Genomic DNA, 27772 nt, shown 5'->3' on the forward strand with positions numbered 1-27772 from the left:
ATATTAATTTGGGGTTGGCGTAATACATTGTTACGCTTCCAATACTAAATATAAATGTGCTGCGGATGTTTTTGGCTTCTAGTTAAAACTGATTATTGTAATTTAATAGGTCATTGTTTTCATTCGTATATTTTCTATACTAATATATAAAGCTGAAGAGTTTGTTTGTTTGTTTGTTTGAACGCGCTAATCTTTTTATGTTGAATAGACCATTCATCGAGGAAGGCTTTAGGCTATAAACCATCACGCTGCGACTAATAGGAGCGAAGATACAATGGAAAATGTGAAAAAAATATTGGGCAGGTATAAATCATAACTTATATCTTCTACCCACGGGGACGAAGTCGCGGGCAACAGCTAGTAAACATAAATATTTAATTTATTCTAGCATGTGGGTAGAGGAAAAAACACAATATATCACAGATCATTAACAGATACCCGGTCAAGTGCTAGTCAGACACGCGCTATTAGGAGTTCCTTATAAAAAGACTGAAGAAAAACTAATTTATAAGTCAAGAAATTGATCACTAATCAAATTTATAACCGTATTGACTTAGCCTCGATTTGTTTTGCCTAGCGAGGACAAACATACATCATCTGTGAAAATTTCAAGTGTCTAGCAATCACAGCTCATGATTTACAGTCTGGACACAATCTGATAGACAATGGAGGCTAGTAATAGGGATGATGACATTTTTGTTTTGCAGTGTCCGTCTTGTAGTTTTTTGTATAATAATGGATACGTATTTTTTAATATGTCCCGCAAACATAAATTGACCAAATTACAGTGAATGAAACTTACGCGTGACGTCACGATTGAGTATAAATTTTACCATATCGTTACGTCACAAGCCCCTCTCCTGAACTTTAAAGCAGTTAATCTTTGTCAATTCTATTTTTTCTGAAAAAGGAAAAAATACGCGTCTCCTACTTTTCAATTATCTAACTGAGGGACTAATGAGATTTTTTCTTTTTATAACCAGTCATCATCCCTATTGGGCTCTGTTCTTCTTCTTTGCGTGTGAACCGAACACTAAATCAAGGAAACGTTGTTGACTATCTTATAATAACTTCTTTGTAAATACATTGCCTGGCTCATTTCCACATCTGTAAGATTATTATTTTAAGTGTTTCCAGGTAAAGCACTTCATCCCAAACCATGTTCCAAGTGGCCTACGATAGAGAATCGTGGAAGGCTTTGGGGAAAAGCCTTGACCAGCAATGGGCCATTGGACCAAAAATGTTATTTGGAATTTATAATATTCGCATAGTATAAATTTCAAATATCGCATTAATAAGCTAGCCTATTTTAATTGACAAATATAAGCATTGGAAGTACAGTATTTGGACGGGAGCCAATTGAGCATCGGCCCGTTATACTAAATGCTAATGAGTTTTATGTTACAAACAGAAATATACCATTTGCTATGGTCGGATTAAAATGTTTTAATGTAGTGTTACTTGATCAGTACTTCAAAAGGTTTTCATCGAATGTTTTAATTAGTAATACTTTCATTAAGATGTTATGGAGCCGTCTCTCTTGCCAAACTATACTTATTAAGCTAAATCTTCTTCTTTAAGAATATCTGTTTTCTTTTTTAAGAGACCCAGTCAACTCTCAGTAAAAGATTCCCTTCGCAACAGTTAGCTTTCAAAATTATAATCAGCTTATTATGAATGTATTTATTAATATGCAAAAAAAAGATCAGATCATCATTCAGCATCAGGAAATAATCGGCTTTTGATCTATGACGGTTCATAAGATACAGCCTGGTGATGGATGGATATACAGACAGCGGACCCTCAGAAATGAATTCGGAATCCCAAACAACAACAAAAAAGATATTGGGTCGTAATTATAATTGGTTAACAACTCTTCATTTCTCATATTAACTCCATTAGTCCATACCGAAAACTGTGTCTACAGTTTACAACCATCATTCTTTTATTTTAATACCTACTTATTTTTAACCTTTAACGTTTGCGAGAGGTTGAAATGAAACAACTTTTACGGATTTTTTCGCGGTTTAATTTTAGATTTTAGATCCCGACGTTTCGAAACCTTTGCAGGTATCATGGTCACGGGCAGACTGAGATGGCGTTCGTCTTGACAGAAGATGTTGCTCGTTCTACCTTCATATTTTAATTAATTATTTGTGGTCCGACCTACGCAGTATGAGCTCACTGTGTCTTGATGTCTTGCAGTGCTGCTCTTGGGTTTGGCCTTGAGTTTATTTATTATTGGATCCCAAGTAGGTGATATCTTCCAGCCATCTTCTCTATTGAAATTAGGGTGTTTTTTAGTCTCAATAGCCTCGCGAAACATCCTAGGTAGGAATTTGGATTCTTTAGCGAGGATCTGTGGTTGGTCAAATCTAATATAATGGCTGGAACCTTCAGCGTGTTCGGCGACTGCAGACTTCGTTTGCGAGAGAGTCATCTGTTTTTATCGAAACGGTTAATTCTAGAATTCTAGAACAATAGATCAATGATCCACTATAAAATTGTTGGGACTAAAGAGTATATATTTCACGTCCTTCACTTAGAGAGCTCATAGATCAGGCTACGTAAAGGGATTAAGTAAAGTGTTAAGTATTGTCGCTGATGCGGAAAAGAGATGCTGCTCTACACCATGTAGAGCGCTATCTCGCTCACACAATAACAGTCTTATAGTAAAAGGTGGTGGTATTGCTTGGTCTAGTGGTTAGTGATCCTGACTGCTATACCGGAGGTCGTGCGATCGATTCCCACCCAGGTCAAATGTTTTTTGTTGAGTACGATCTTTTGTTCTGTGTTTGGGTGTAATTTATCTATATTATGTATGTATTTAGGAATATATAAGTACGTTTATCAGTTGTCTAGTACTCATAATAAAAGCTTGTCTTAGTTTGAGACTAGATGGCGCTGCGTTAAAGTTGTGGTATATTATTACACTAGCTGTTACCCGCGACTTCGTCCGCGTGGTTAGGAGATATAAGTTATGATTTATACCTGCCCTGTTTTTTCCACATTTTCCATTGTATCTTCGCTCCTATTAGTCGCAGCGTGATAGTATATATCCTAAAACCTCCCTCGATGAATAGTCTATTCAACACAAGATTACGTTCTCTGGTTACGTTAAGATCTGGTTCTAGTCGCCAAATTGGTTTAGATAGTCTTATTTTATTGCGAGCTCTGTTTTATCTGTTCCCACTTGAGGTTAATGCTTCATTACTTACCTAAGTTTCCTTTATGGTTTTTAGGAGGACAATAATGTTTGTCGTCTTTTATTGGATTCAAGATAATTTATTTGTGTACTGAAACTCGTTTAAAATGTTGAGTAAAAATATTTTTTTATAAAATTCTCAGAAAAAAATATTGTTGAACTTAGTTGTATGTATGTATCTTTACTTGAGAAAACAAAAAAAACAGTAGGTATAATAGCTGACGATGTTTTTATGTTCATAACTAACTTTACAGAGCTTGCTTACATCTTTGACAGTCCTTACAGGTAGTCAGAAGCTTGAAAAGTCTGACAGCCAGTCTAACCAAGGGGCATCGTGTTGCCCATGTAACTGGGTTGAGGAGGTCAGATAGGCAGTCGCTCCTTGTAAAACACTGGTAGCCGACCCCAACATAGTTGGGAAAAGGCTAGGCCAATGAAATGAACTAACTTTACAGAGGCCAAATATGAAACTGGATTGTTTTATTTTTTTCTGCATTAACTTAAGGCTAACATACTACACCTATTTTTACAAAAACTCGTACTAAATTATAACTTTTGGCAAACGGGAACATGTTCATTACAGCCCGTTCACACATGGTCTCCGTTATACTGGTCTCTCGTAATGAATACGATTTTATACCGACCGATATTTTTTGCTGCATACAGAATATTGTGTCATGCGTACATACAATTAAAAGTGCATATCATTAAAAAATGTATTCGATAAAATGGAGACCAACCTCCTTAGCCTTACTGGCTGGCTTGTTGGTCTAGTGGTTTGTGACATTAACTGCTATACCGGAGGTCGTGGGTTCAGTTCCCACCTAGGACAAAAGTTTGTGTGATGAGCACAATAATTTGTACTGTTACTGGGTGTAATTTTATCTATGTAATGTATGTATTTAGAAATATATTATTTCTATCAGTTGTCTAGTACTCATAATAAAAGCTTTGCTTCGTTTCGGCAGAAATGTATCTTGGCTACAGGCGTATATGTGAACGGGCTGTTATTCGCTTATATTAATGAGAGTCATACTCCAGAGAGCGGGTTCAAATAAACATCTGCGATATTAAATATTGATTCAAGCGAGTATGGATACGGATGAAATCCTATGGGAATCGCTTTTCAATATACAGGCTTGCGAAGGCTGGTCGTTGATCAATTTAAGGAGTGTCGGTAGTACTGCAAAACGGGTAATGGGGATGATGGTTCTCTTCTGCTCTGCATCTGCTTGTAAGTTTTGTAAATAATTATGGATGTGTAATTTTTATTTTGTACCGCAAACAAAAAACTATCAAATAACAGTGAATGTAATAGGATTGTGTATAAATTTTACGGAATGGTTATGTCAATTTTTCAATTTCTATCTTTGTCAATTTTGGGTGTTTAGTTAAAGGTATGAATATAGTAGAATATATATTCACAATATTTTTCTATTATCTAACTGAGGAACTAAATAGATTTTTACTTGCACTTTTTTACCCAGTTATCGTCCCTATTATTTTCATTTTTGTTTTATTTCGAAGCACGTTTGGGAAAAACTAAAAGAGGGTTTCTCGGATATTACTTGTATAGACTTTATAGCGTGTTTTCCGGGTAAAAATCAACCCTTCTAAGATCGTAATTTGCTTTCGTAGGAATATATACAGATCTATCATTTATTGAAAAATACGACAAAACCCAAAATAAAACTGCCAATAAAAAATTAAAACATAAACTCCTGATTTATTAGAACTTAGAAACAATTATTTACAACTACATTTTAAACCAAAAACTAATGATAATCGTAACGGTCGTATTTCTTAGGCATTCGCCTGTAAATCTGTTGTGGTCTAACTGGCTTGACGTAAGGCTGTACCGGCTCGGTCTTCTGATCCGGAACACTGGTGTCCTCCGTCGTCGACGTCTTTGCTTTCGCAAGACTCTGTAGATACGACTCGTAAAGACTCATCCTTGGTAACACAGAATTGTCTTCAGCTGGTTCTAGAGGCACGTTGATTGGATCAAAAGGTAAGGTTAACATGAATTTCCCCGGATCAGCGTAATAAGGTTGGTTGTTTGGCCCTTTAGTTGAGTTTGGTAAGACTTTTGTTCCTGATGCTGTGGTTGGAGGTTCTGGTGTTGTTGGCCTCACGTCTTCGTCCCAGATGATGGAGTCCAGCCAACGGACGAAGCTGGCCACCTTCGGGAAGGCGTGAGTCTTGGAGTAGAGGGCGCAGGTGTTGATGAATGAGGAGATGGCTACGAGGGTATCGTTTTGGATGACAGCGCCGCCGTTGTCTCTCTGTAAGAGAAGCGTCTATTTATCAATTACTAATAATATCTGGTAAAGTTTATAAGTATATTTAGTTAGGCTAAGGACCAATTCGATCATTTTGGTCCTTCGATCCAAAGTAAAAAGGAAATACGATAAAAGATGATTACAATTTAACGATGAAGGAAAAACCATCCAATGCCTACAGAATAAATAAACTCGTGTTTATTTCAGTACGGTTTTATTGTTTGTTACAGTGACATTTATAAATGACGATAAAACAATGGTGCGGAACGAGTTCCAGATGATTTATGTTCGTTCAGCGTCTGTGAGCACATCGGGTCCTTTTGATAACTCATTATTATTGATATTAACACCACGCTGTATTTTGCCGGCACGTTCATTTTATTGCGTTTTGTTTTAGAACCATTGTGTTTTAGATCTTTTTTATCTTCCTATTTGGTGCGAATATTTTTATCTGTTAATGAGTGAACAATTTTTTTCGGACTTAATATCGATCAATTTGTGTATTTGATTGTCATTATGTATTTTAGTATCCGCGACGCCACGAAGTAAGTAGGTTGAGTTTAGGTAGAGGACCAAAACAATGATATATCGCTTAAGTTTATGAAGCTTAAAATGTATGGGAATGATATGCCTTTTCGATAAGTGCCATGACTGGCTCAAATTAGTCAGCTTTAACGTTTGAAAAAATGTTACTTGCTTACATACCCAGTATTTACGGAAGTGGCATATTTTTTTACAGTTTTTCTACAGGGTTTGAGTATTTAAATGGAATTAAAGTAACGAATAAAAAAGGTGTTTGAACTAATTAAAATTTTATAAACAAAAGAGTTTAAAACTCTAAAAATTAAATTGAAATTTAGCTCAGATTGAAACAATGGAACTTTACGAAATAAAATAAGCAATTTCGAATTGTGAACCGAATATGAAATCTGCATACCAATGCTATGAAAATCGTATTTGCATAAGAGTAATTAATAAAGTAATTTAACGTAAATTTAAAATAAACAATATTTTAATATTTTAATGAGATCGTTAAGTAAGTTTTAAAGCTCATGATTACGCAATTAATGAAGGTATTAAGTTGTAAAAGCGTTTATTATTGAATGCGAAGGAGCACTTATTTTACGAAATAAATTGGTTTTAACGACTTAGAAGAACTTTTAAAGAAATATAAATAAGTACTTATGTGTTAATAGCAAGTTTTAACGTAAATCGTAGCTATCGTTATAACTTTCAAAGAAATAGTTAGTTCTATTATATATTTTTAACCATCAAGCAAAAAGAGGGTGTTATAGAGCTCGACGTGTTTGTCTCTCAATCTGTGACAGAACGGCTCCTGAACTGATTGAGCGTTTGAATTTCAATCTAGTTTGTTTTGTATTAAAGTTCAATTATGTGCAAGTGTTTTAAGTTATGTTTGGTAAAAATCGGTAAATGACTTGTAGTTTAAGATAAAGCTAATTTAAAAAAATAATAATATCGGAAACGTCTTTTTAGCATTAGATTCAAAATTTAGATAAATTGCAAATACTGTAATTCCAATGATCAGTTACAAAGGTTACTAAGAAGCCCTCATTACTCTTTCAGCTGTGAGAGCAGGATGGCGCTCTACACATTACATATTACTGTCTTACTTCCACAACTACATAATAATAAGCCTTAGTAGTGAGCGGACTGAAGTATCGTCACTTTTCTGCCTTCAAAGTGATTGATTAAAGGAAGACGTCATATTTCATTCTCCGTCCCAGTGGATCGTACAGGGAATAAGGAACGTCTTTCCTCGTTCCAAATGCCTTTTAGCAGAAATTTATCGCTCTTTGCTCGGTGATCGAGGGTAATAAATAGACTTTCGATTTTGTTTTATTGAATTAGATTAAGTGGGGTAACAGCGAGGCAAATAAGGGTTATGAAATCTTGCTCGTGGATTATTCTTTCATTTATCGAGGGTCTGACTTTCTAATATGGATTCTTAACGAGAAGCATTCCCTTGTTAATTTTTAATGAGTCTGAGACTGTCAAACGTATTTAAATGGTTTCATGCCCGTTTGGTGTAATTTCTATTCCTGTTCTGGGTTGGTTTTACTAGGTTATAAAAAAACACGTATACGTTAAAAGAAACAAACGTTTAATATCCTTGGAGGCTCGTTGCAAAAAGTCCTAGAAATATAGATATAGATACTGCGCAAGTTATTTATCCTTTTTTTTATTCGTTCTCCATTAAAAAATGGTGCTGCAATATGAGTGAAGGTTTTTAGTCTCAAAATTGAGAGTTTTTGCTCTTGGTATCTATACTTCTATATCTATACTAAAATAAAGCTGAAGAGTGTGTTCGTTTGAACGCGCTAATCTCAGGAACTTCTGGTTCAAACTAAAAAAACTTTTTGTATTCAATAGACCATTCACCGAGGAAGGTTTTAGGCTATATACCATCACGCTGCGACTAATAGGAGCGAAGATACAATGGAAAATGTGGAAAAAACTGGGCAGGTATAAATCATAACTTATATCTTCTACCCACGGGGACGAAGTCGCGGGCAACAGCTAGTACTAAAATAAAGCTGAAGAGTGTGTTTGTTCGTTTGAACGCGCTAATCTCAGGAACTTCTGGTTCAAACTAAAAAATATTTTTGTATTCAATAGACCATTCACCGAGGAAGGTTTTAGGCTATATACCATCACGCTGCGACTAATAGGAGCGAAGATACAATGGAAATTGTGGAAAAAACTGGGCAGGTATAAATCATAACTTAAATCTTCAAACCCCGCGGACAAAGTCGCGGGCAATAGCTACTTATTTATATTAATATAGCATCGTTATACTTGAAAATACTTCATAAAATAAATTGCCGAAGAGTTATCGCTAAAGTTATTCATGTTTCCTGTAACCTGATCCCATGATCGGATTTTATTCATGAGATTAACATTAATTCGCGATTATCAAGTTCATAACTTACGAAAGTATTGATTTTTTACGTTTGTGACCCAGTTTTGGTTTACTTTAAATAATTGTGGGTTTACGTTTAGGAGTCAGCTAGCACCTTTCAAAACCTTGGGAGCGAGACAGCGCTCTACGTGGGATATAGTTGCGTCTCTCTTCCACAACAGTAATTAAAGAATTCAAGGATTTGATTGTAGGCTCTTAATATTTTGATTGTTTGTATTTGCTTTTATTCTCTTAAGGTGATTTAGTTTTTTTATCTACTTTGGATGTATGAGATTTTCGCGACATATCCGTGATTTTCCGCGAATGTTCGTTCTGTAATTCTTTGCCGGAGGGCGATGAAATGTATTACATTTTATAAAGTGGCGAAGGAATCTTTCAATGTAGTGATATTTCGGTACATAAAAGTTTATAGTGAGAACTACATTTTCACTGGAATACCAGTACTCGGTATTTAAAAATGTTTAACAAATAATGTTATAAGTTAAAGAGAAAATACTATTTGTTGCTAAAAAACTATTTAGTCTCAAAATAACTTTTAACCCAAGTGTCAAATGTAAAAATTCGATAAGTGTTGAAATTTCTAAAAATGTCTCTTGCTAAGTGATCAGTATAGTTGAATGTATAAGGATAACATACCCTGCAGAAGTGCCTGTTGGGGTCTTGCACACCTCCTACGCAGACATAGTGCCCTGGTAGCATCTTGGTGTTCGCCTCGCATATAGACGGGTCGATGACCGGAGCGTTGACTAGCCGCATGTGCTGAAACAATATGTTCTCCTAGTACTGAGGTCTTATCTTATCTTACTAGAAAGAAGAAATATGATACGAAAGAAGAAAGAATAAAATTTCAAATTGAGTAAGATACTAGGAGTAAAAAGCTAAAATTGGAAACTAAATAATTAATTGTTTATTTTCTGTATGGAACAAGAAAATACGTCTCTTTTAAAAATAAACAATTGAGCAATTGAGCCAAGCATAGGGAAACTTTAAAGACTGATTATTTTTTTTTAATTCTGATTATTTTTAGTATACCTAGAAAAATTGAAATTTTCACAAAAACCAAAGGCCATAACAGAAAAATGGATGCTAAAAATAAAGCAAAACAAAAAGAAAATAACGAGACATCATAAGTAAAAGTATTTCGCAAATGTGTTTGTTATGCGGTCGTTTTTAAAATACACTTTCTTTTCATTTGCTGATTCAGCTACTATCGCGCAAATCGCAATACATTGCTGGCTGTGATACATCACTTTTGAAACCAGAGCTGTGGAACTCCGCAATGGATAGCGAATTGTAAGATTTCCCCATTATCCAAATGGGCTCTTGGTATGAGTTGAGACTACGATCAGGAAATTCTTGTGCCTAGCGTTTTCCGCCCCATTGTTGGATCTCTGTGTCACAATTTACTATAAAAAGTATTTTATTTCACGCTTACTGGTTACGTTTACAACCTTTTTTGGTATTACACAGGAAGGTTTTCTTAAAGTTCCGTAAAGAAAGGATAAAAATTGAACCTTATATTAAGGCTCATTTGTCTGTCCGCCTGTCATCAAGCTATACCTCAAAAACCGTGATACCTTGACAGTTGATGTTTATGTATAGATTATGTATTCGTGTTCAGTTTATGTATATCATTATTGTGATATCTAAGCGACGGAAACTTGGGTCAGAAACTAAAAGTACTGTAATGTTTTAAAACATAGGCACATACAAAATATGTGTTTGTGTGTGTTCGTTTAGTCAATTTGTTTAATAGAAAAGTAAAAAACCAACTTCAATGTTGCGTAAGTGATTACTTTTAAGTAGAAAATGAGGAAAAGGTTTTGAAATAAATAATTAAAAAACAACATCAGCGAAAGACAATTTTGAACTTTTTTTGTTATAAAACCTCGTTAAAAGTAAAAGAAAAGTTTCAAGTTTAGATGAATACTTAATTAACTGTTAAAAATCTCAGACCGGACATACAAATATACTTATAATCTGTACTAACATAACAATGCTGTCAGCTTTAACGCGCTAATCTCCGTAACTACATTTCCGAATAAAACCAAATTTTAGTGTTTGATAGTTCATATTCTGAGGAAGGCTATGGGGTATATATCATCACGTCATTATTAATTAAAGCTAATCAGTAATGTAATAAATATCAAAGACGAGATGAAGCGTGCACTCTGGAACTATTGATCTTATTTTTAAAAATAACGTATAGAGAAACTAATATTAGAATTTCTAGCTGGAACATTTGGAAACCGTGCAACTGGTGGCACTAAAAATGTAATTTAACGTTTCTGAAGTGATTGTGTTGGGTACCTTTACTAGAAAAAAAAAATTTAGGTACTAATTTTGATTTCAGTTTAACTCTCTTTTTTTATATCTAGCTATTTTTTGTAAGCGATGATATTTTCTAAATAGAAAAAATAACTGTTTAAATTTATTCAAGAGCAAACAACAAAAAGCTTTTAAGAGATTACACGATGCATACGCTTAATCTCAATATACATTCAAAACACGTGGATCCAAAGCGCCATCTCTCGGTATTAATAATTTATGAAGAAAAAGCAACGTTTCTTGAAAATGTCATCTACATAAAATACAACGTGAAATCTTGTATTAAATAATATTCATAAACATATACGACTTAGACTAGAGGAGCTCGTGGCTGTGCTATAACCGCATAAGTGATTCGATCACAGGTTAAGCTATGCTTGACGCGGTTGGTCCGTAGATTGGTGACCATCTTTGTCATAGTGAGTTCCTCCATGTTTCGGAAGGCACGTTAAATTGTGGGTCCCGGCTGTTATTCCTAGTCGTTACAGGTAGTCAGAAGCTTGAAAAAGTCTGACAGCCAGTCTAACCAAGGGGTGTCGTGTTGCCCAGGTAACTGGATTGAGGAGGTCAGATAGGCAGTCGCTCCTTGTAAAACACTGGTACTCAGCTGAAACCGGTTGGACTGGTAGCCGACCCCAACATAGTTGGGAAAAGGCTAGGCCGATGATGATATACGACTTAGACTTGAAAGTAACTAAGTGTCGAATATGCGAAATATTTTTTAAGCACTCCATTAAAAATAGTTCCTGCTGAAAACGGTAATTAGCCTATTAACAACTGGTAAAATATACTAAGGGTTCTGTACAAATAACCTAAAACTTTGGACAATTTAAGTTAACCTTACCTTTATATAATTGATTTACCTTAAAGATATATGACAGTAACGATCATTGCTAAACCTCGATTTTTTTAGTATTTGTTTTTTTTTTGTTATAGCGGCAAGGGAATAACATAATATGTATAATTCTTAAAATGTCTAGCGATTGTGGTTCTTGCTTGGTAATGGACGGACAAACAGCGATGTGACAACAGGGAGACAGAATTCTCAAAAAAAAATGCCAATAAAAAGTCACGTTATTTAGGAGAGTTACTAACCCGAAAATACTGCCTAACAAATTATCTGCAAAGAATTTGCTCGTCAATTCCATAACCTGAATTTAATCATCTCGTGAAGGCTATCAAACGCGGCAAAGAAACACAGATAGAAATAGTCAAGAAAAACAACTCTCGTTTAATACAGTTGGAGAGAAATATAATGTCCATTAAGAAGGAAAAGAATACTTACGCCACCAGGAGTCCATGCGATGATAGAGGCAAGGAATCCAAGAGTAATGTCATCATCAGCATCTGGAAGCTTCACGTTTTGTACTTGTGAGCTGAAGGTCATCGGAGATTCCAGCTTCGCAGCTGATACTCGGAGATCGAAGTTGTTTATTAACATTTTTATCTGGAAACCAGCAAAACATTCAATAATTAAAAATCACAATTCCGAAAATTTCAAAACTGGTTTCGTAAAGTAGCATATACGTGTATAATTATTTACAAATATTTATAATTATTTACAAATATTTTTTTACCAACACATTGAATATTATTAAATTTTCTCGAATATTGTTTTTTTTGGTCAATTTAAAATTTCTCTTTTTTTCTTGAAATTTTCATGGCCTTCATACACAACGAAGAAAAGCAATAAAACATTCACCTATCGAAAGCTTTGTTTTATTTCTTGCGTCAAACTTATGCCGGCTAGTTCACAATAAACATAAAAGGAATCAACAAAATCGGTTCATCGCATCTGAAGTTCTAAAGCAACAAACAGACAAAAATTCAGACGTATTGAGAAACATCCCTTTTTCAAAGCCCAACTGTCTCCAAACCGAACATCAACTTATCTCGCTGCAACGACAAAACCTTTAACATAAAACCCAATACTTCCCAAATCAAAGCAACATCAAAACTCAGACATAAATTCCGTCCTACCCTACAGAATAATAAACAGTGTTAACCGACTCATTACCGCGCATCGGGTCGTCATAAAAATGTTACCAGCTAAATAAAAACGTTTGATATCTTCTATTTGGTCACGTTACTTGGTGACAACCTCATGTTGCGATTTAACGAGTCTGCTAAAGGGAATATGGATTTTGGTATCAAATGGATTTGGGATGGGATTTGGGTAAGCAATGAAGGGTCGGATCGATCTTCAAGTATAATTATTGTTTAAGGCGCTGTTATATGGAATTGTATTAGTTTGTATTTGAATTCTGATCTAACTGCTAAGTATACATATGTTCAAAATGAATGTTTGTTTTCTATGTGGTGTTAAACAAATGACTCGCATTTTATTTCATTTTTGTAAAGGATAATGAAACCCCTAGTAATGTGGACGAAAGAATTTCACAGCAGTGGGAAATTTACAGCCATTATATGTGGAAATGAAGAGCGAGTAATGTCAATAATGCAGTCATCAAACATCTCAGTAAGTAATTTTTAACATTCGTCATTGGCGCCCACCGTGGGGCTTCAATCGCACCGAAATATTTTAAAACCATAAAACAGAGCTCTCTCAAATTCAATAAAAAACAATAATAGGCACTATACAAAACCAGAACAATGTAAAATATAAAAACGAACAAGGAAAATATTTCATCCCGCTTGGTAGCTCCAATTAGGCTGAACAAGAGTATCTACAAAAACAAAACAAAACTAGCTTACGAGTACATTTTATCAGAATATACAAAAGATAACATATATAGGATTTATTCAAGCAAAGCTGCTAAAACTGAGCGAAGCATAACAAGGAAAATCTCGTATTATCCAGCTCACTGGAAAAATATAATGAGATGAATTTAATAGGCAAGATAACTTAGTACCGGAAAATTGTTTCAAATATACTGTTGCATTGTATAACTCCTTAATTTTATTAGTCATTTTATTTTGAGGTTACATAATTTTACTGCCTTTATCAGGTGTAAGATTTTCTCATACTTAAAGTGGGGTAACTTGGTTAGATATTTGGTCAAAATATTCAAATCAATATTCTTGATGAAGTGGTCAAAGAGTCATGATTCGCATTACTCGTTGCTGAAATTTTACTATTGTTCAACTGCCTAGCTACCTGGTGATAGACGAACAGACATCGATGCCTAAAATATAAGATCCCCTTTCGACCCCTTTGGATAAGAAATCTTATATATCGACTCCAGATCAGTCAACTTAATCCAATTCAATGAGCATAATGTTACAAAGATGTTTACCTTATAGAGGTTCCCGCCTTTGTTATTGTAGGAGCTGCCAGCCCTGACTGTGAAGTTTCCGAGGTTCTTGTGCGTCACGTATGATGATATAATCCCTCTGTAAACAAAATAACATCACTTTAAAACTCCTAGAAAAAAGACTGTAATGATATGTTTTATCATCTATTGTCACTTAAAGTAAGACTGGAGTAATGAAAGGGATGGCGTGATACACGGTATGAAGCGCCATCTTGCTTCTACATGATTGGCCTAGCCTTTTCCCAACTATGTTGGGGTCGGCTACCAGTCCAACCGGTTTCAGCTAAGTACCAGTGTTTTACAAGGAGCGACTGCCTATCTGACCTCCTCAACCCAGTTTCCTGGGCAACACGATACCCCTTGGTTAGACTGGCTGTCAGACTTTCCAAGCTTCTGACTACTTGTAACGACTGTCAAAGATGTAGGAATAACAGCCGGGATCCACAATTTAACGAGCCTTCCAAAACACGGAGGAACTCGTTATGACAAAGATGCTCACCCATCTACGGACCAACCGCGTCAAGCATAGCTTAACCTGTGATCGAATCACTTATGCGGTTATAGCTTAGCCACGAGCTCCTCAATCTTGCTTCTACAATACCAACAATTATACTTGGAGGCTGTGATATATAGTGTCCTTATATACTAATATATACGAATGTCACTGACGTTAGGTACTTGGTAAACAGAATATAGGCAGCAGGCAGCGTTATAAGAAGCCATTTTCAATTTGTTATTTCCTAAAGCATGTCAAATGGTGGGTTCCGGGTCCTTTTTAAACATTTTTGACAACAATATTTAGGAGCTAGAAATTCGAAGAAAAAAAGAAAATGACTAGCTGACTAAGGGGTATTGTGTTGCATTTAATAAGCAACCATGTTAAGGAGCTCAGATAGGCTGTCACTCCTTGAAAATCACTGGTCCTTAGGCATCCGGTTACACTGAGATCGACCTCAACATACGTGGGGAACAGGCTAGGTTGCTGTTGATGATGTGAGCCAATTTAGATGTTAGATGATAAGTAACTTTTAATTAGCCGATAATTATTTTTATCTTCTACATAAATTAAATCAGTTTTCTAATCGTTCCTTGTTCCAAAATTAATTATGTATTTAGAAAAACAAAAGTAAAACTCATGGAAAAGTGGAAATTAGTTTTTCAATGGGAACTGGAAATTGAAAAATGTTTGTCGAGAGCCATGTAAATGAGGGGTCTGTGATCCTTAGAATAATGAGTGTTTACAAGCCTTTGTTATATCTGCGAGCTTCATTATAATATCAATGAAGTATGTATACAGGGTGATTTGTGGATATTTTTTTGTTTTCTATTACATGTTGAAAATTTTGATGGATTTTCCTTTGTCTACTTGACGATTATGAAATCAGCTGAAGTGCTTGCTTATGACTTATTCAAATAATTTAATACCTTTTATAGAAATACATGAGTACAATGGTAAACTAAATGCTAGAGCCATTCTCTATCGTCCACGTGACTTTAGAATTTAATGCTATGGAACAATTCTATCAGTCGGTTAACTTGACATTTGTTGTTGGGGAAGAGGACGACCAAAGAAACGATGGATGGATTGTGTGAAAGACGATATGGCTTTAAAGAGTGTTTCTTGTGGAATGGAAGGAAGAAGATGACATGTTGCGCCGACCCCAAATAAAATAATTGGGATAAGGGCAGGGGAATGATGGTTACTTGACTTTTGTGCGATAAAAAAATGTCAATTCAATGAAAACATTAGAATCTTCCGTTTCTTATGTTATTTTAGTATTGGAAAGTACAGAACACTCTTCTTAGATTTACCATATCCCAACTATAACATTTATATGATGTGTTATATTTCTCTTAATAATAATAATATCTTGAATATAAGTTGCGTGTTAGGTCAAACCTCAATATAAGATATTTCGTGTTTCAAAGGTGCATTTTGTCGTACGAAATATAACATGCTTGTATCGTTCTCGTAGCCAAAACAAACATTTGCCTGCTACAAATATTTGGACCATGCGGGGATTGAACACTGCCCGTAGTCTGTAGCTTTGTCACAGCCAAATATTATAGGTAAAATAGTATTTTGATACCTAGTTTTACCCGTGATTTTTTCATTTTTTATATCTTAATTTCATCAAATGCTATTTGAATTTAAGCGTCTTTTTTGTTGGTAGTAAAAACCTGATAAATTTACATTTTTAAATGTTTGTAAAAAAAGGCACAAGGTTTAAATTCCTTGGCATACGTAGTTATAAAAAAACAATGAAAAGTATTTTCGCCCCTGTTTGTTTAAGATACGAGGACTTAATATGTTTAGCGACCCTTCTCAAAGCATAGTTCGTACGGAAGGACCGCGGTATCTTTCGTTTATTTTGGTCCTTCGTCCTAAGGTCCTTTTGCCCTACATTAGCGACTTCTAACATAAACCTTGATGTTTATTGTCACGGTAAATTGTTAGATTTATATTTTGCTATACTCTTTTGTAGTAATAGGATTACAAGACAGTCTGGAATATTTTTCTAGATAAGGCTTGAGAAAATGTTACTGGTGTTTTTTTCTGAAGTTAACTTTATGTTTTTGTTACTTATTTGATGTATATATAATCTGTGTTAGCACTCTTTTTCTTATTCTAGAAATTTTATAAGTAAAGTACTTATTTTTTTCTTTTATCGCTTAAACAGGAAAATATTAATAAAATATATATTTTTAGGCAAATCCTTAGTATATTAGAAATACTATGAATTGTGATTATTTTTGTTGTTAAAATATTTATAAGGCGAGGAAACTTTGTAAAGATATCACCCTTAAACTAGTAAACCGGTTTCCAAAAGTTTAAATAAATGTAAAAATATATTATATCCCTTAATCCGAAGGAAACAGGAACTCTGTAATGTAGGTAGTATAGCATACAAAATCAATAGCATTTCCTATTAAACATTTAAAAATAACAAAGTTTACTATAAAGGCAAATACACAGATGTATATTTGTAAACAAATTTATACAGTAAAGCCAAAAGGCAAAGGCCTTCAGGATATTTACCACTAGTGCTCTCTTTTCTTCTTACTAACAATTTCGATGAGGAAGAGAGATAGATATAACCATTTAATTATCGAGTCGAGTTTCCCGAAAGGGTCCGTAATATGGAATTTATTTGTAAGCAATATTGGGAATTGTTGCATTATTTTGTGCGTAATTGAAATAGGGGACTTATTAAGTATACAATTAATTAATAAGGATCAATTCTGTAGAAATGTATGCGGTATGCTTGAGCGCTGGGCCAAAGTAAAGTTTCAGTTTTCTAGGCAGACAAAATCGTTTAAACGTTATTGCACTTTGAAGTCTTTTAATGGTTTTTTTTTCTAATGTTACATTGCTTAAGTCAAGTCATATCTCATAGATCTTCAACGATACTGGTAAAACAGTCAAACGGATAGAAATTTCAGTTTGTTGGCTTTGACCTGCCATCGCACATTTGAGCGTTGTTTATTAACGCTGGATGTCATTTGCCATTATTTTTTATATTGCTACAATTCTTTACATTCAATTATGAAGTACATTAAACAAAACAAGAAAGTTTCAGAATGTTAATACTTCGGAATATTATGTATATTCTGAATGTGCCAAAAAGATAAAAGCATGGACCTGAGTGTGAAAAGAAAAATATCAAGTGTTTCGGGTCCCCTTCAGAAACCATAATTATATCCGCAAAAGGACCGTGTACACCACAGTGACGGCCCTTCGGTCCGAAATACTGGATTTTAATTTTAATACATAAAAATGTATTTATATTGTTATGCAGACATAAAAGTATTACAAGTATTTTACGTCAAACTTATAGTTATAGTCTACTGTTAGAATTTTATTTCTCTTTAGATTAATTTATGCCATTCTTGTTTACTGTAATTTTTGGACCGAGTTTGTATTTGAAATGTATAAATGGATGAAAAAAAATGTAATTAAATGACTGTAAATCTAATATTCGTTTACAGCTCAAACGTGTAGAGGAAAAGAACTTCAAAAGAGGATCTGTTACTGATCTTAGAAAAAAACTCACGCTACCAAAAGCTATTATTATCTATACTAATATATAAAACTGAAGAGTTTGTTTGTTTGTTTGAACGCGCTAATCTCAGAAACTACTGGTCCAAATTGAAAACTTATTTTTGTGTTGAATAAACCATTCATCGAGGAAGGCTTTAGGCTATAAACCATCACGCTGCGACTAATAGGAGCGAAGATACAATGGAAAATGTGAAAAAAACAGGGCTGGTATAAATCATAACTTATATCGTCTACTCACGGGGACGAAGTCGCGGGTAGCAGCTAGTGTATTAATAACTAACTAAGTTCACTTTTGCATGTCCTTACTAATATTATACTAAATGCGAAAGTAACTTTGTCTGTCTGTCTGTTACGCTTTCTCGTCCAAACCACTGAACTGATTTTAATGAAATTTATGTACAGAGATAGAGTTGACCTTGAGAAAGAACATAGGATAGTTTTTATCCCGGACTTTTGAAGAGTTCTCTTGGAAACGCGATATAACCGACATCGATGCGGGCGAAGCCGCGGGCGAAGAGCTAGTTATAACCATAAAAACAGTAACATACATAACTCTTAAAAATAAACTTTATGAAGTAAAAAAAATAAACCGTTCAAACTATAAATCCTTAACGAAGTGCAAACATTAAGTTCGCAGAGTCTTTAAGCATAAAATTCGTATGCAAGAGAAACCTCTTTACGGCGACTACTTTTAAGAAACTAAAAGGAGGGTCTTCTGTTTTATTTTTCTGAGATTTTCTTGAAATGTCCTCTGCCTTAACATGGTTAGTTAAACAAGGAGTTTATGTTGTCTAGTGCGGTTATTATGGCTTTAAAGGACTTGGTCTTATGGAAGGGAGTTGCCGCTACTGCAGTCTAATATGCCGTTTCACTTACACAACGGTAAAAGGCCTAATTTTAATGTCATGTACAAGTTCGGTTTTGGTTTGACTTAAACATACTTGGTCACACTCGACTGGTTTAAAGAGTTTGTCGAGTTTGTAGGAAACCTGGGTTCCACATTTTCTGCAGTGAGCTAGCGTTGGTGATCAATGGTCATACCTTTCCAATACGGGAAGAGGACTGTGCCCAGCAGTGGGACCTATACGAGAAGCCTGGTTTCATATGTTACATGAAACGCGCTTGAATCTCAAACATGATAATGATGAAATTATATATTTTTCGTTTGGCTTTTATTTTGCCGAAAATTTTGGCGAAAAGTTTGGTTGATAAGATATTTAAACGATTCAAATCGTTTTAAATACAAAAATGTTTCATTATCTACATATATATCCCAGCAAGCATATGCTTCTTAAAGTATATTTCAAAGTTTAAATATGGTAAAGCCTCTTCAACTTAGAAATAAACATTTAAGGTCTAGAAATGTTCATTATAAAAAAGGAAATTCCATTTCCATTGTCCGTGCCCCGACAGTCCCATTTGTTATATTAATTAGTTACCTCACAGTAACTTGGAAAATCTGAAGCGAGGAATTGTAGAGGATATTTCTTAAGAAAGCAAGAATGGTCTGGTTAATACGATATAGTTAAACGAACTCGTATTTTATACAATTTAAAAGAAGCTTTTGAATTTTTTCTAAAGTTAGTGTATACTTAAAGCTACGATTGTTTAAAAGTAAAGAAACTATACAGAAACTATTTTTTCAATTTATATAAGTAATAGGTAATGTGAGGGAATTATTTTTGCTACCTTTGGTTCTCTGGTCCTCAGTTCCGCAACAGGATTTAGGAGAGACCAAAGGTATTTTATCCGGTACAGATACACATGCCTATTATACATCCGTATTTTTTCTAACAGCAACTAATGAGGTGATTCCCTAATTCAGGATCATTCATTATAACGATAGTGAGGTTTTTAATCTCCTAGCAGGTTTTACTATCGAGTTTGTTACGACTTTTCTTCTTAATATCTAAGAGTAAAGCAATACGGGATGCTACAGTATAATAATTTTTTTTGATGTTCAAAGAATGCTACTTAGTAGCAGATCTTGAATAAATAGATTTTGATTTCAATTTAACTTAAAAACTAAAATAGCAGATTAAATATCATAATACAAGCTTTGCTTAGTTCGACACTAGATGGCGTTGTGGCAAAAATCATATATGTATTATTGTTTCTTAAATAGTTGCTACTGCAGATAATATATTTTGTTATACTTACGCATCGAAGCACTTGGAGAGTGTGAGCAGCCAGTACGTGTTGAGCACAATGGCACTGCAGACGTAGGTGCCGTTGCTGTTGAGGGTCGCGGCATACGGGTGCTGGTAGATAGTGCTGATGCTAGCGCCGATCTTCTCTGTACTATCGTCCAAGTCATGCTCTCCTGGTAGATTAGAATTAAAGCAATAAGTAATAACAATTTGAGTGAATTTATTTTAGTTTTTTTATTTTGATCGGACAAAATAAAAAAGTAAGGTATAGTGGTTAAGGATGATAATAAATAAATAATGCCTAGAACCTTTTGGTGCCAAAATGGATCCAACGAGTGTGGTCAATTTGGAATTTCGTGAGTTCATATTTTACACAAAACACTTTGCTTTTTTAAATACGAGTAGATACATAATTTTATAATACAAATGCTATTTTCTCAATAAAAACAAAGTAGCTTTAGTAGTGAGTGATTAGGACCTTTTTGCAAACGAATTATTTAAATAAAATAGTCAAGCTTTTACAAAACCAACATAGAAAACTAACGAAACACATTTGTTTCCAATTATATTCCGATGTAGTTAATCTGGAGAATTTGTTTTCCGCCTTCCTGAACGGCAAAAAAAGTGAAAGATTTTCCTCGTTCGGTATGCGTCATCAGAAAAACGTTATGCCTCTAACTCTCATTAGTTGCTCCTGGCATAATATTGTAGACGGTATTGCTCTGTTATTCTATTTTTGTTACGATGTAGAAATCTTCTCGATAAATGATTAAATGTATGTCACTGTCTTTAGTTTTTTCTTTACAAGTATATGTATATAAGAATGGATTGCTGTTCGTTAGTCTCGCTAAAACTCGAGTACGGCTGAACCGATTTGGCTTATTTTAGTCTTGAAATATTTTTGGAAGTCCAAGCAGGGTTCGAACCGTGATAAATTAAGGAAAAGTTTAATAAAAAATGCATTTTAGTCTCCATTTTTATCAGTGTTAGGTTAGGTTAGGTTACAGCTAGTCATTTGTATTTAAGAGTAAGTTCTTTTTGGGTTTCATTTATTGGTTAATGGCTTTTCAGATTTAAATAAGAATCTTAATCATCCCGATAAGTATCGCTGAGTAAACCGTTTTTAAATACATAATTATGAATTTACCTCACGCCAAGTACCATAATAAAAATTGTAACAAAGTACCTTACATACTATACATACATAACTACCGTATACACGTGTATATATATAGTTAAGTGTTCTTAAGTTTCGAACACGGACCAAGCACTATCTTACCAGCTACCAGGAGCACAGATGTTAGCTTAAGGATTTGACAGCGGGGAAAGTTATGATAATCGATTAGTTTCAACTTCAACTCGAGAAGGACCCTGTCTGTTATGCAGCCCTGGTATACTGATAAGAACGAAGTTTAAGGTATCAATTGTTTGATGGGTCGATAGATGGAAGGAAATGTGTAATGTTTAAAATTATGATATGATAAATTATAGGGTTTTCTAAACTAAGATCCAATGTTCTAAAAGCTGTACACAACGCTGTTTTAAAACCGGTCTATAAAATCAAAAGAAAGGGGAGGCCTATGCCCAGCAGTGGGAGGATAAAGGCTGTGGATGATGATGATGATAAAATAAAAAACAAATCGTTAGTTTTTTCCCCACACACCGAATATTGCAAAACAATAACACAAAAGAAAATAGCAATCTATATTTCTGGCTGTGGTAAATATGCTCAGACTAGATAAGTCATTATGCGTATTTTTAGGACTTATTTGACTAGCTTTGGACCCTCTTCCCTCTCCCTTTAATAATCAGCTGAATAAAAAATAGTCCCAATAAACCGTTATATCTAAGCAAGCATTATCCTCACGAAATTTTAAGAGACCGTTAATCTCTCTTCACACAATTGCCACACATAAATAAACCTCATTCTTCAAAATAACTGCAACTGCAATATATTCTACTAAATTCATTCTTCCGGGGAGCGACGATAGTTACATTATGTCGCACCAAGCGACTGAGCAAAGACCGTTTGCAAATGCCAAAGACCAAATGGCACTTTCAAACTATGGTTGAATGTGTACTTTCGACATTTACATTTGTGAGTCCACAAACGAGGCGTTGAATAGCTTTTATATAAGAATGAAATTGCGGAAATAAAAGGGAAATTACTTCTGGAAAGAACTTGTTTCTGTTTATAATTTTTGTTGGATCGTTCTCGGTAGCTTATTTTGAGGGCTGTTAGAAGAAAGATTCGATGATGATAGATTATTGGGTATTCGACTAGGTGATTTTGTTAGACCGTCAGCTATATTTCCAAAAATATCGGTTACGCGTTTTTTCATATTATCTTTATTCGTTTTTTCTATTACTAAAACAAATATTTAAAAAAATTAAATAGTCAGTTGAAATCTCGTTATTTTCCTCATCCACTTCTTAAGGTTTGGCCAATTTTTTTATTTCACTTTATAAAAATTAAAAAGAAACGTATCCAATTTAGCTGATGGAGTTATTCCAGTAAAATTGTAAAATATGCAAAACAATAATCAAAAAGGCTATTTGGCAAAAAAGCCCTAACACATAACACCCAACTTGGTGTAATACTAATATGTAATTAAGGCAAACAGCAAGAGACGGCTGAAACAAGCTTAATTTTCATTTGCAGTTTGTTAAAATGCTAATTTGCATATACATACATACTTTTAAAACTGATTTCAGTTGGCTTCATCCATTCATGCCATTAGAAAGAGGGTTAGATATATCTGACATAGTCAAATTCAATAAACAATGAATTTATTTAGATAAAAATTACGGTTTCAATCAATTCAATTAATTTATAAGTTACCAAAACCAATTACAAAACAGATATAATCTATACATAGTTTCTACAGATATAATTAACCTACTTGTCACATCACATAACTCCGCATCCTAATTTAGCTAGATTTCGGCCTAGGATTAAGTTTATCTACACTGACATCCATACGTTGTTATCGGCAGGTACTAGGGTAGCATGTTCGCAGATAAGTGGATTGGCCGCCTGAATAGCCCAGTCTAACCGACTCAACTGCCTAGCTTATGCCACTGCTATTTTCGTTTACATGAATTGGGTAATTCCTAACTACGGAAACTCAATTTGCGTAGTGGATTATACGGATTTTGGGTCTAAAAGGCACTGTTTGTAGTTTCATTTTTGTGATTCGAAATGAGTGTAACCCAGTTTTGGTTATAGTTGTTGTAGGTATTCAAAGGGATTTCGTTATTATACTTGTTTTTTTTTTATGATTATAGGTATGTTAAGAAATACGAATAAGAGAGACCCTGACTTCGTATTTCGTAAAAAGTTTATTCCTTAAAATATTGCGTAAACTTCATTGTTGTACTTCTACAATAGGCGTCCCGAAGGACCACTAAAAATAACACTTTTGGTATCCATATTCAAAACTTAATATTCAAAATTTCTGCGACGAACCAAACATAGAAAATAAAGTTTATTACTGTAACATAAATGTTCTCTTTGTGCCAAAACTTTTACCTCTAAAAACAACGGACTTGTACAAAAAAGTCTAAAACAATTTTGTTCTTTCAGTTCGGCCATCCGAAACGGTTACCGGTCAGGGAACATAAAGGCAGTAGTTTTCTCAACTCCACAATGTATGTGGTCGCAACAGCTGTTACGGACACCGAAAAACTGTGGACTATATTGTTTGATAAACGCCACGAATGTTACTAAAGTAGGGAGTGTGACATATAAATGGCGAATTTGTATGCTTTTTTTCGGGACAAAGTTTGCGGAAAAGTTTGACCGCAATTCGGACTAGAATCTAAAAGTTGGGAATTAAATTATGTAATTTTAGTCGCAGTGGAAGCCGTTTGACCTGCGATTCGTAATTGTAGAGTATTTTATTTAATTGTGGAGACTGAGAAATATATCTCAAACAGCGCGTTTCTGGTGAGATTATTGCCATGGGACATATTGAGGTGGTGTTAGACTTACGTCTTTTCTACTAATAATTGCATACCAAACGTATGCTTTATTTTATGTTTCTGCCAGATAGTTTGAAGGTTGCATGATATTAATATTTCTGTGATATAATCTATACCAAAATAAACTAGCCACGTAATTTCGTAGCAGTTCATTTTAATTAACAAAAAATATCACATTTTTCAGCCAGTTTCAGTACACAATTACCTAAAGGACCAATTCTTTTTCAATAATACGCCTCAAGCGCCAATAATGGTCCTATCGTTTTACAAAACATAAAGCAGCGATCACAGAGATTAAAAATAAAACGTTGAGATAAAAGACTCTCCTTAATTTCTATCCATTGACATAACGTTCAAAGTTGAAACAAAAGAGGAGTAATTTAAAAAGTTAACAGTTAAGGGATAGACTACGTTAAAAATTCACATCAATCAATCAAATGAGCTGCTTAAGAAAACAGCTTGTTTGCTCGGCAGACTTTCAAAAGTTTTGTCTACTAACGAAACTAAAAGGGAAAGACAAAGGTCCTGTATTTTAAGGCTGACAAAGTTCGAGGTTAGACAATAGCGATTAATAGGCATTATAATTACATTAACTTGTTTCTTAAGTTGCTACTTGACAGCTGATTTTGAAGGTAAATAATTATAATGACTTGCAAATAGATACAGTTTAGCTCTTCTGATTCTTTTTCTGATCCTTCGGTACTTGTAGACCTGTTTAATACGGTTATTTTTTTAATTCCAATCTCCCATAAAATCTTTAATTGTTTCTGTCTGTTAGTGGTCTTGTATTCATAATATAAAAAGTCTTTGGTCAGGATTAGGTGTTTCAATATTTTTTATACAAAAACAGACACATGACCTGTTGGAGCATACAAGTATCAAAGGACCCAAACGAACAAAGTGATTGTATACCAACGAGATACAGAGAAGATTGGTCCTTATTCTCATTGTACATAAGCATAAATATGGATAACACGATATCTCGATACTTAAACGACACAAAAACAAAATGTCGCATTAACCGAGTGTTTGATTTTTACACGTTATCGCTAACGTCGACTCTATGAGGCAAAAATACAAAGCGTAGAAACCTTGATATTACTGTTTGCAAGATTTACGTACAATTTTTAAGTAATCTGCTTGTTTTCGCGGTTTAACTAAAATTCGTTAGTCATCTGTCAAAATAAATCACTTTAACGCTGTCATTGGTAGTTCTGTGGTCATCCCAATCACAGTCGTGTTGGGTTTCATTTTCAATTGGATTAGTGAATCAGCCTTTCGTATAAGCTTAATGTAAGTAGGTTAGAGCATTTTTTGTTTCATTTTGTGTTACTTAAATAAATGACAGTGAAAGTATATTATTCGTTTTGATATGACTTAAAAAATATTAATGTATGTGCTCCAGTACTCGCTTAATTATTTTTTCTATTGGTAAAGCATCACCTACGTTAATTTATTGTTATAAATTTGTGTTATACTTCGGTTTAAAATAATATTAATCAAGCAAATCGCTAGTGAAAGGGTAACTTTTCTTTTAATTCAAGCCGAAAAGTGAAATTAGTTACAAATCACAATAGCATGCAATGTATGGTTTATAATACCAGTTTAAGCCTACGACTCGGCTTTTTAGCTAACTGAATTCACTTGAATGCTACATTTTCACAGGACGGATACTTATCAATAATATTAACTGTTAGAGTCCACTGCCAAGGCCTCCCTGTCCTTATCCATTTATCCCAAACTATAAATTGCATGTATGATACTAATTATTATAAAATAAACTACGTACCAGAGGACCCTTGGTCTTCATCTTCGTCCAACTTTCCGTTCACGGCACATGCACATAGGACCAACAGCAGCGGCCCCCACATACTCATAGCTACTGATCTGAAAACACTGTTGATTAAGATTGCCCGCCGTACAGACTTACCAACGAATAGAGACGGATGGAGCTTCCTTTTTTTGTAAGAAATTTACGATTTGTTTGATTTGAAGATAAGAGAATTTTTGTGATAAGAATGTATAAATAGTATTGAGAGATTCATTGATAACATTTATAACGGGTATATTGGTCATTGGGATAGTTACGTTATGTAATTTTTGTTTTGTTTCAATTACTTTTATTTATAGTCTCACTATTCAATTAGTTATCAGTTTTTCCCTATTTTTAACATAACGGGATTTTATAGATATTATGTGTACCGAAAGACCAATTCATAACACTCATTTTGGTCCTAACAGACATGTTTTTTGCTTAACTGTCTTTTAAATACTCTTAGTAATAAAATAAATAACAATTTTTCCACTTAAAAGAAAAAAGACTCACCAAAAAAAGGAAATATAAACACTTAACAAAAAGATTAGCAAACTGTTTAATAGTGTATTAGGGCGTCAGAATTCACAGGATGTTTTCATCTAGCATTCAATGTTTGTGTCAACATCGCAGTAAGTGGGAAACGGCATTGAACGAGGCATGGTGTTTCCTTTACGATGCCGCTAAATCGCTGATAGGACCAGTCGACCAACTTTTGTACATATTACTTCGAAAAGTCTATTTGTATTGCTTTGAGTAAATGTTTACCGGTAACGGATAATGTTTTATTATTGGTGAGGTGAGTTCGTAGATAATAAATTAATGGAGATGATGTCATTTTTGATAAATGACATGAAGCTTATTTAATAATAATGGATGCGTATTTTTTCTCTTGCCCCACAAATATTACTGATCGGAACTTAAGCGTAACGTCACTCCTTTGTATCAATTTTGCGAAGTCGTTACGTCACAAGCCCCTTCTCCAAAACTTTAAAGTAGTTAATCTTCCTTAAATTAAATGTCGTGAGTAGGAATGACTCAGCCGAAGTCAGCTCATGATTAAGGACTCCGTTTGAGTCCGATATTAATCCAGCCATCCTGATAAATACGCGTGAGTAAACCGTTATTAAATAAACAATCTGTTTGTCTTTGCATGTAATATGTATTTTGTAGTTATCTAACAGGAAAAAACAACAAATACTGTATGTACTATGTACTCAGTCATCATCCCTATTGTTATTGATTTTTGTATTAGTTTTAGTAATTTTCAGCTCCTCATTAGACAATAGTAATAACATTACTACCTCACTAACTTCTTAAATGGTCCTTTGATCCGAAAAACAACTTTTCCAATCACCAACAAAAATTTAAACACAAGGGTGTAATCCGAAGGGGTCGTAGTAGGCTGTCACTGAAGAACCACTTGTTAAGATAACAGCCTATTAACGCCTCAAGTGCCTATTAAGATGAAGGAGTTTAGGGGCCGGTTTCCTCTTTCATGTCAAACAGTTATTGTATCGGCTATTTCAGGGAACATATAATTGGTGTCCGTTTTTTATAGCGGTCGATTGGATGGGATATGGTTACACGGTTATTTTGGTGATGGCAGTTATTTATGGAGAGGTTGAGATTTTGTTGGGTTTTTAGGGGACGGTATCCGAAGGGTAAAACCGGAATTGAAACTAAGATTCCGCTGTCTGTTGTTCGTCACTATGCTGTTTGTGTTTC

General features: G+C 34.3%; 2 protein-coding genes across 5 annotated transcripts in view; one reads left to right on the plus strand and one right to left on the minus strand.

Moving 5' to 3' along the window:
* The window catches only part of LOC113494157 (inactive dipeptidyl peptidase 10), a 173593-nt gene that overhangs the window by 52800 nt on the left and 93021 nt on the right, over nt 1–27772 (plus strand). The gene's annotated exons all lie outside the window — the stretch shown is intronic.
* On the minus strand, nt 4930–26285 carry LOC113494158 (trypsin-6-like). Of its 2 annotated transcripts, none has more exons than XM_026872353.1 (6): nt 26021–26285; nt 20258–20420; nt 14017–14113; nt 12045–12206; nt 9068–9190; nt 4930–5505 (listed from the first exon to the last, which is right to left on the minus strand). In XM_026872353.1, exons 1-6 carry the CDS (start codon nt 26106–26108, stop codon nt 4981–4983), a joined length of 1158 nt encoding a protein of 385 aa, XP_026728154.1. In that variant the 5' UTR covers nt 26109–26285; the 3' UTR covers nt 4930–4980. The 2 variants fall into 2 exon arrangements, with proteins under 2 accessions (XP_026728154.1, XP_026728155.1); XM_026872354.1 differs by having other exon boundaries at nt 4930–5490; nt 26021–26276.

Source organism: Trichoplusia ni, chromosome 5 (assembly GCF_003590095.1).
Source record: "Trichoplusia ni isolate ovarian cell line Hi5 chromosome 5, tn1, whole genome shotgun sequence".
Classification (NCBI taxonomy): domain Eukaryota; kingdom Metazoa; phylum Arthropoda; class Insecta; order Lepidoptera; family Noctuidae; genus Trichoplusia; species Trichoplusia ni.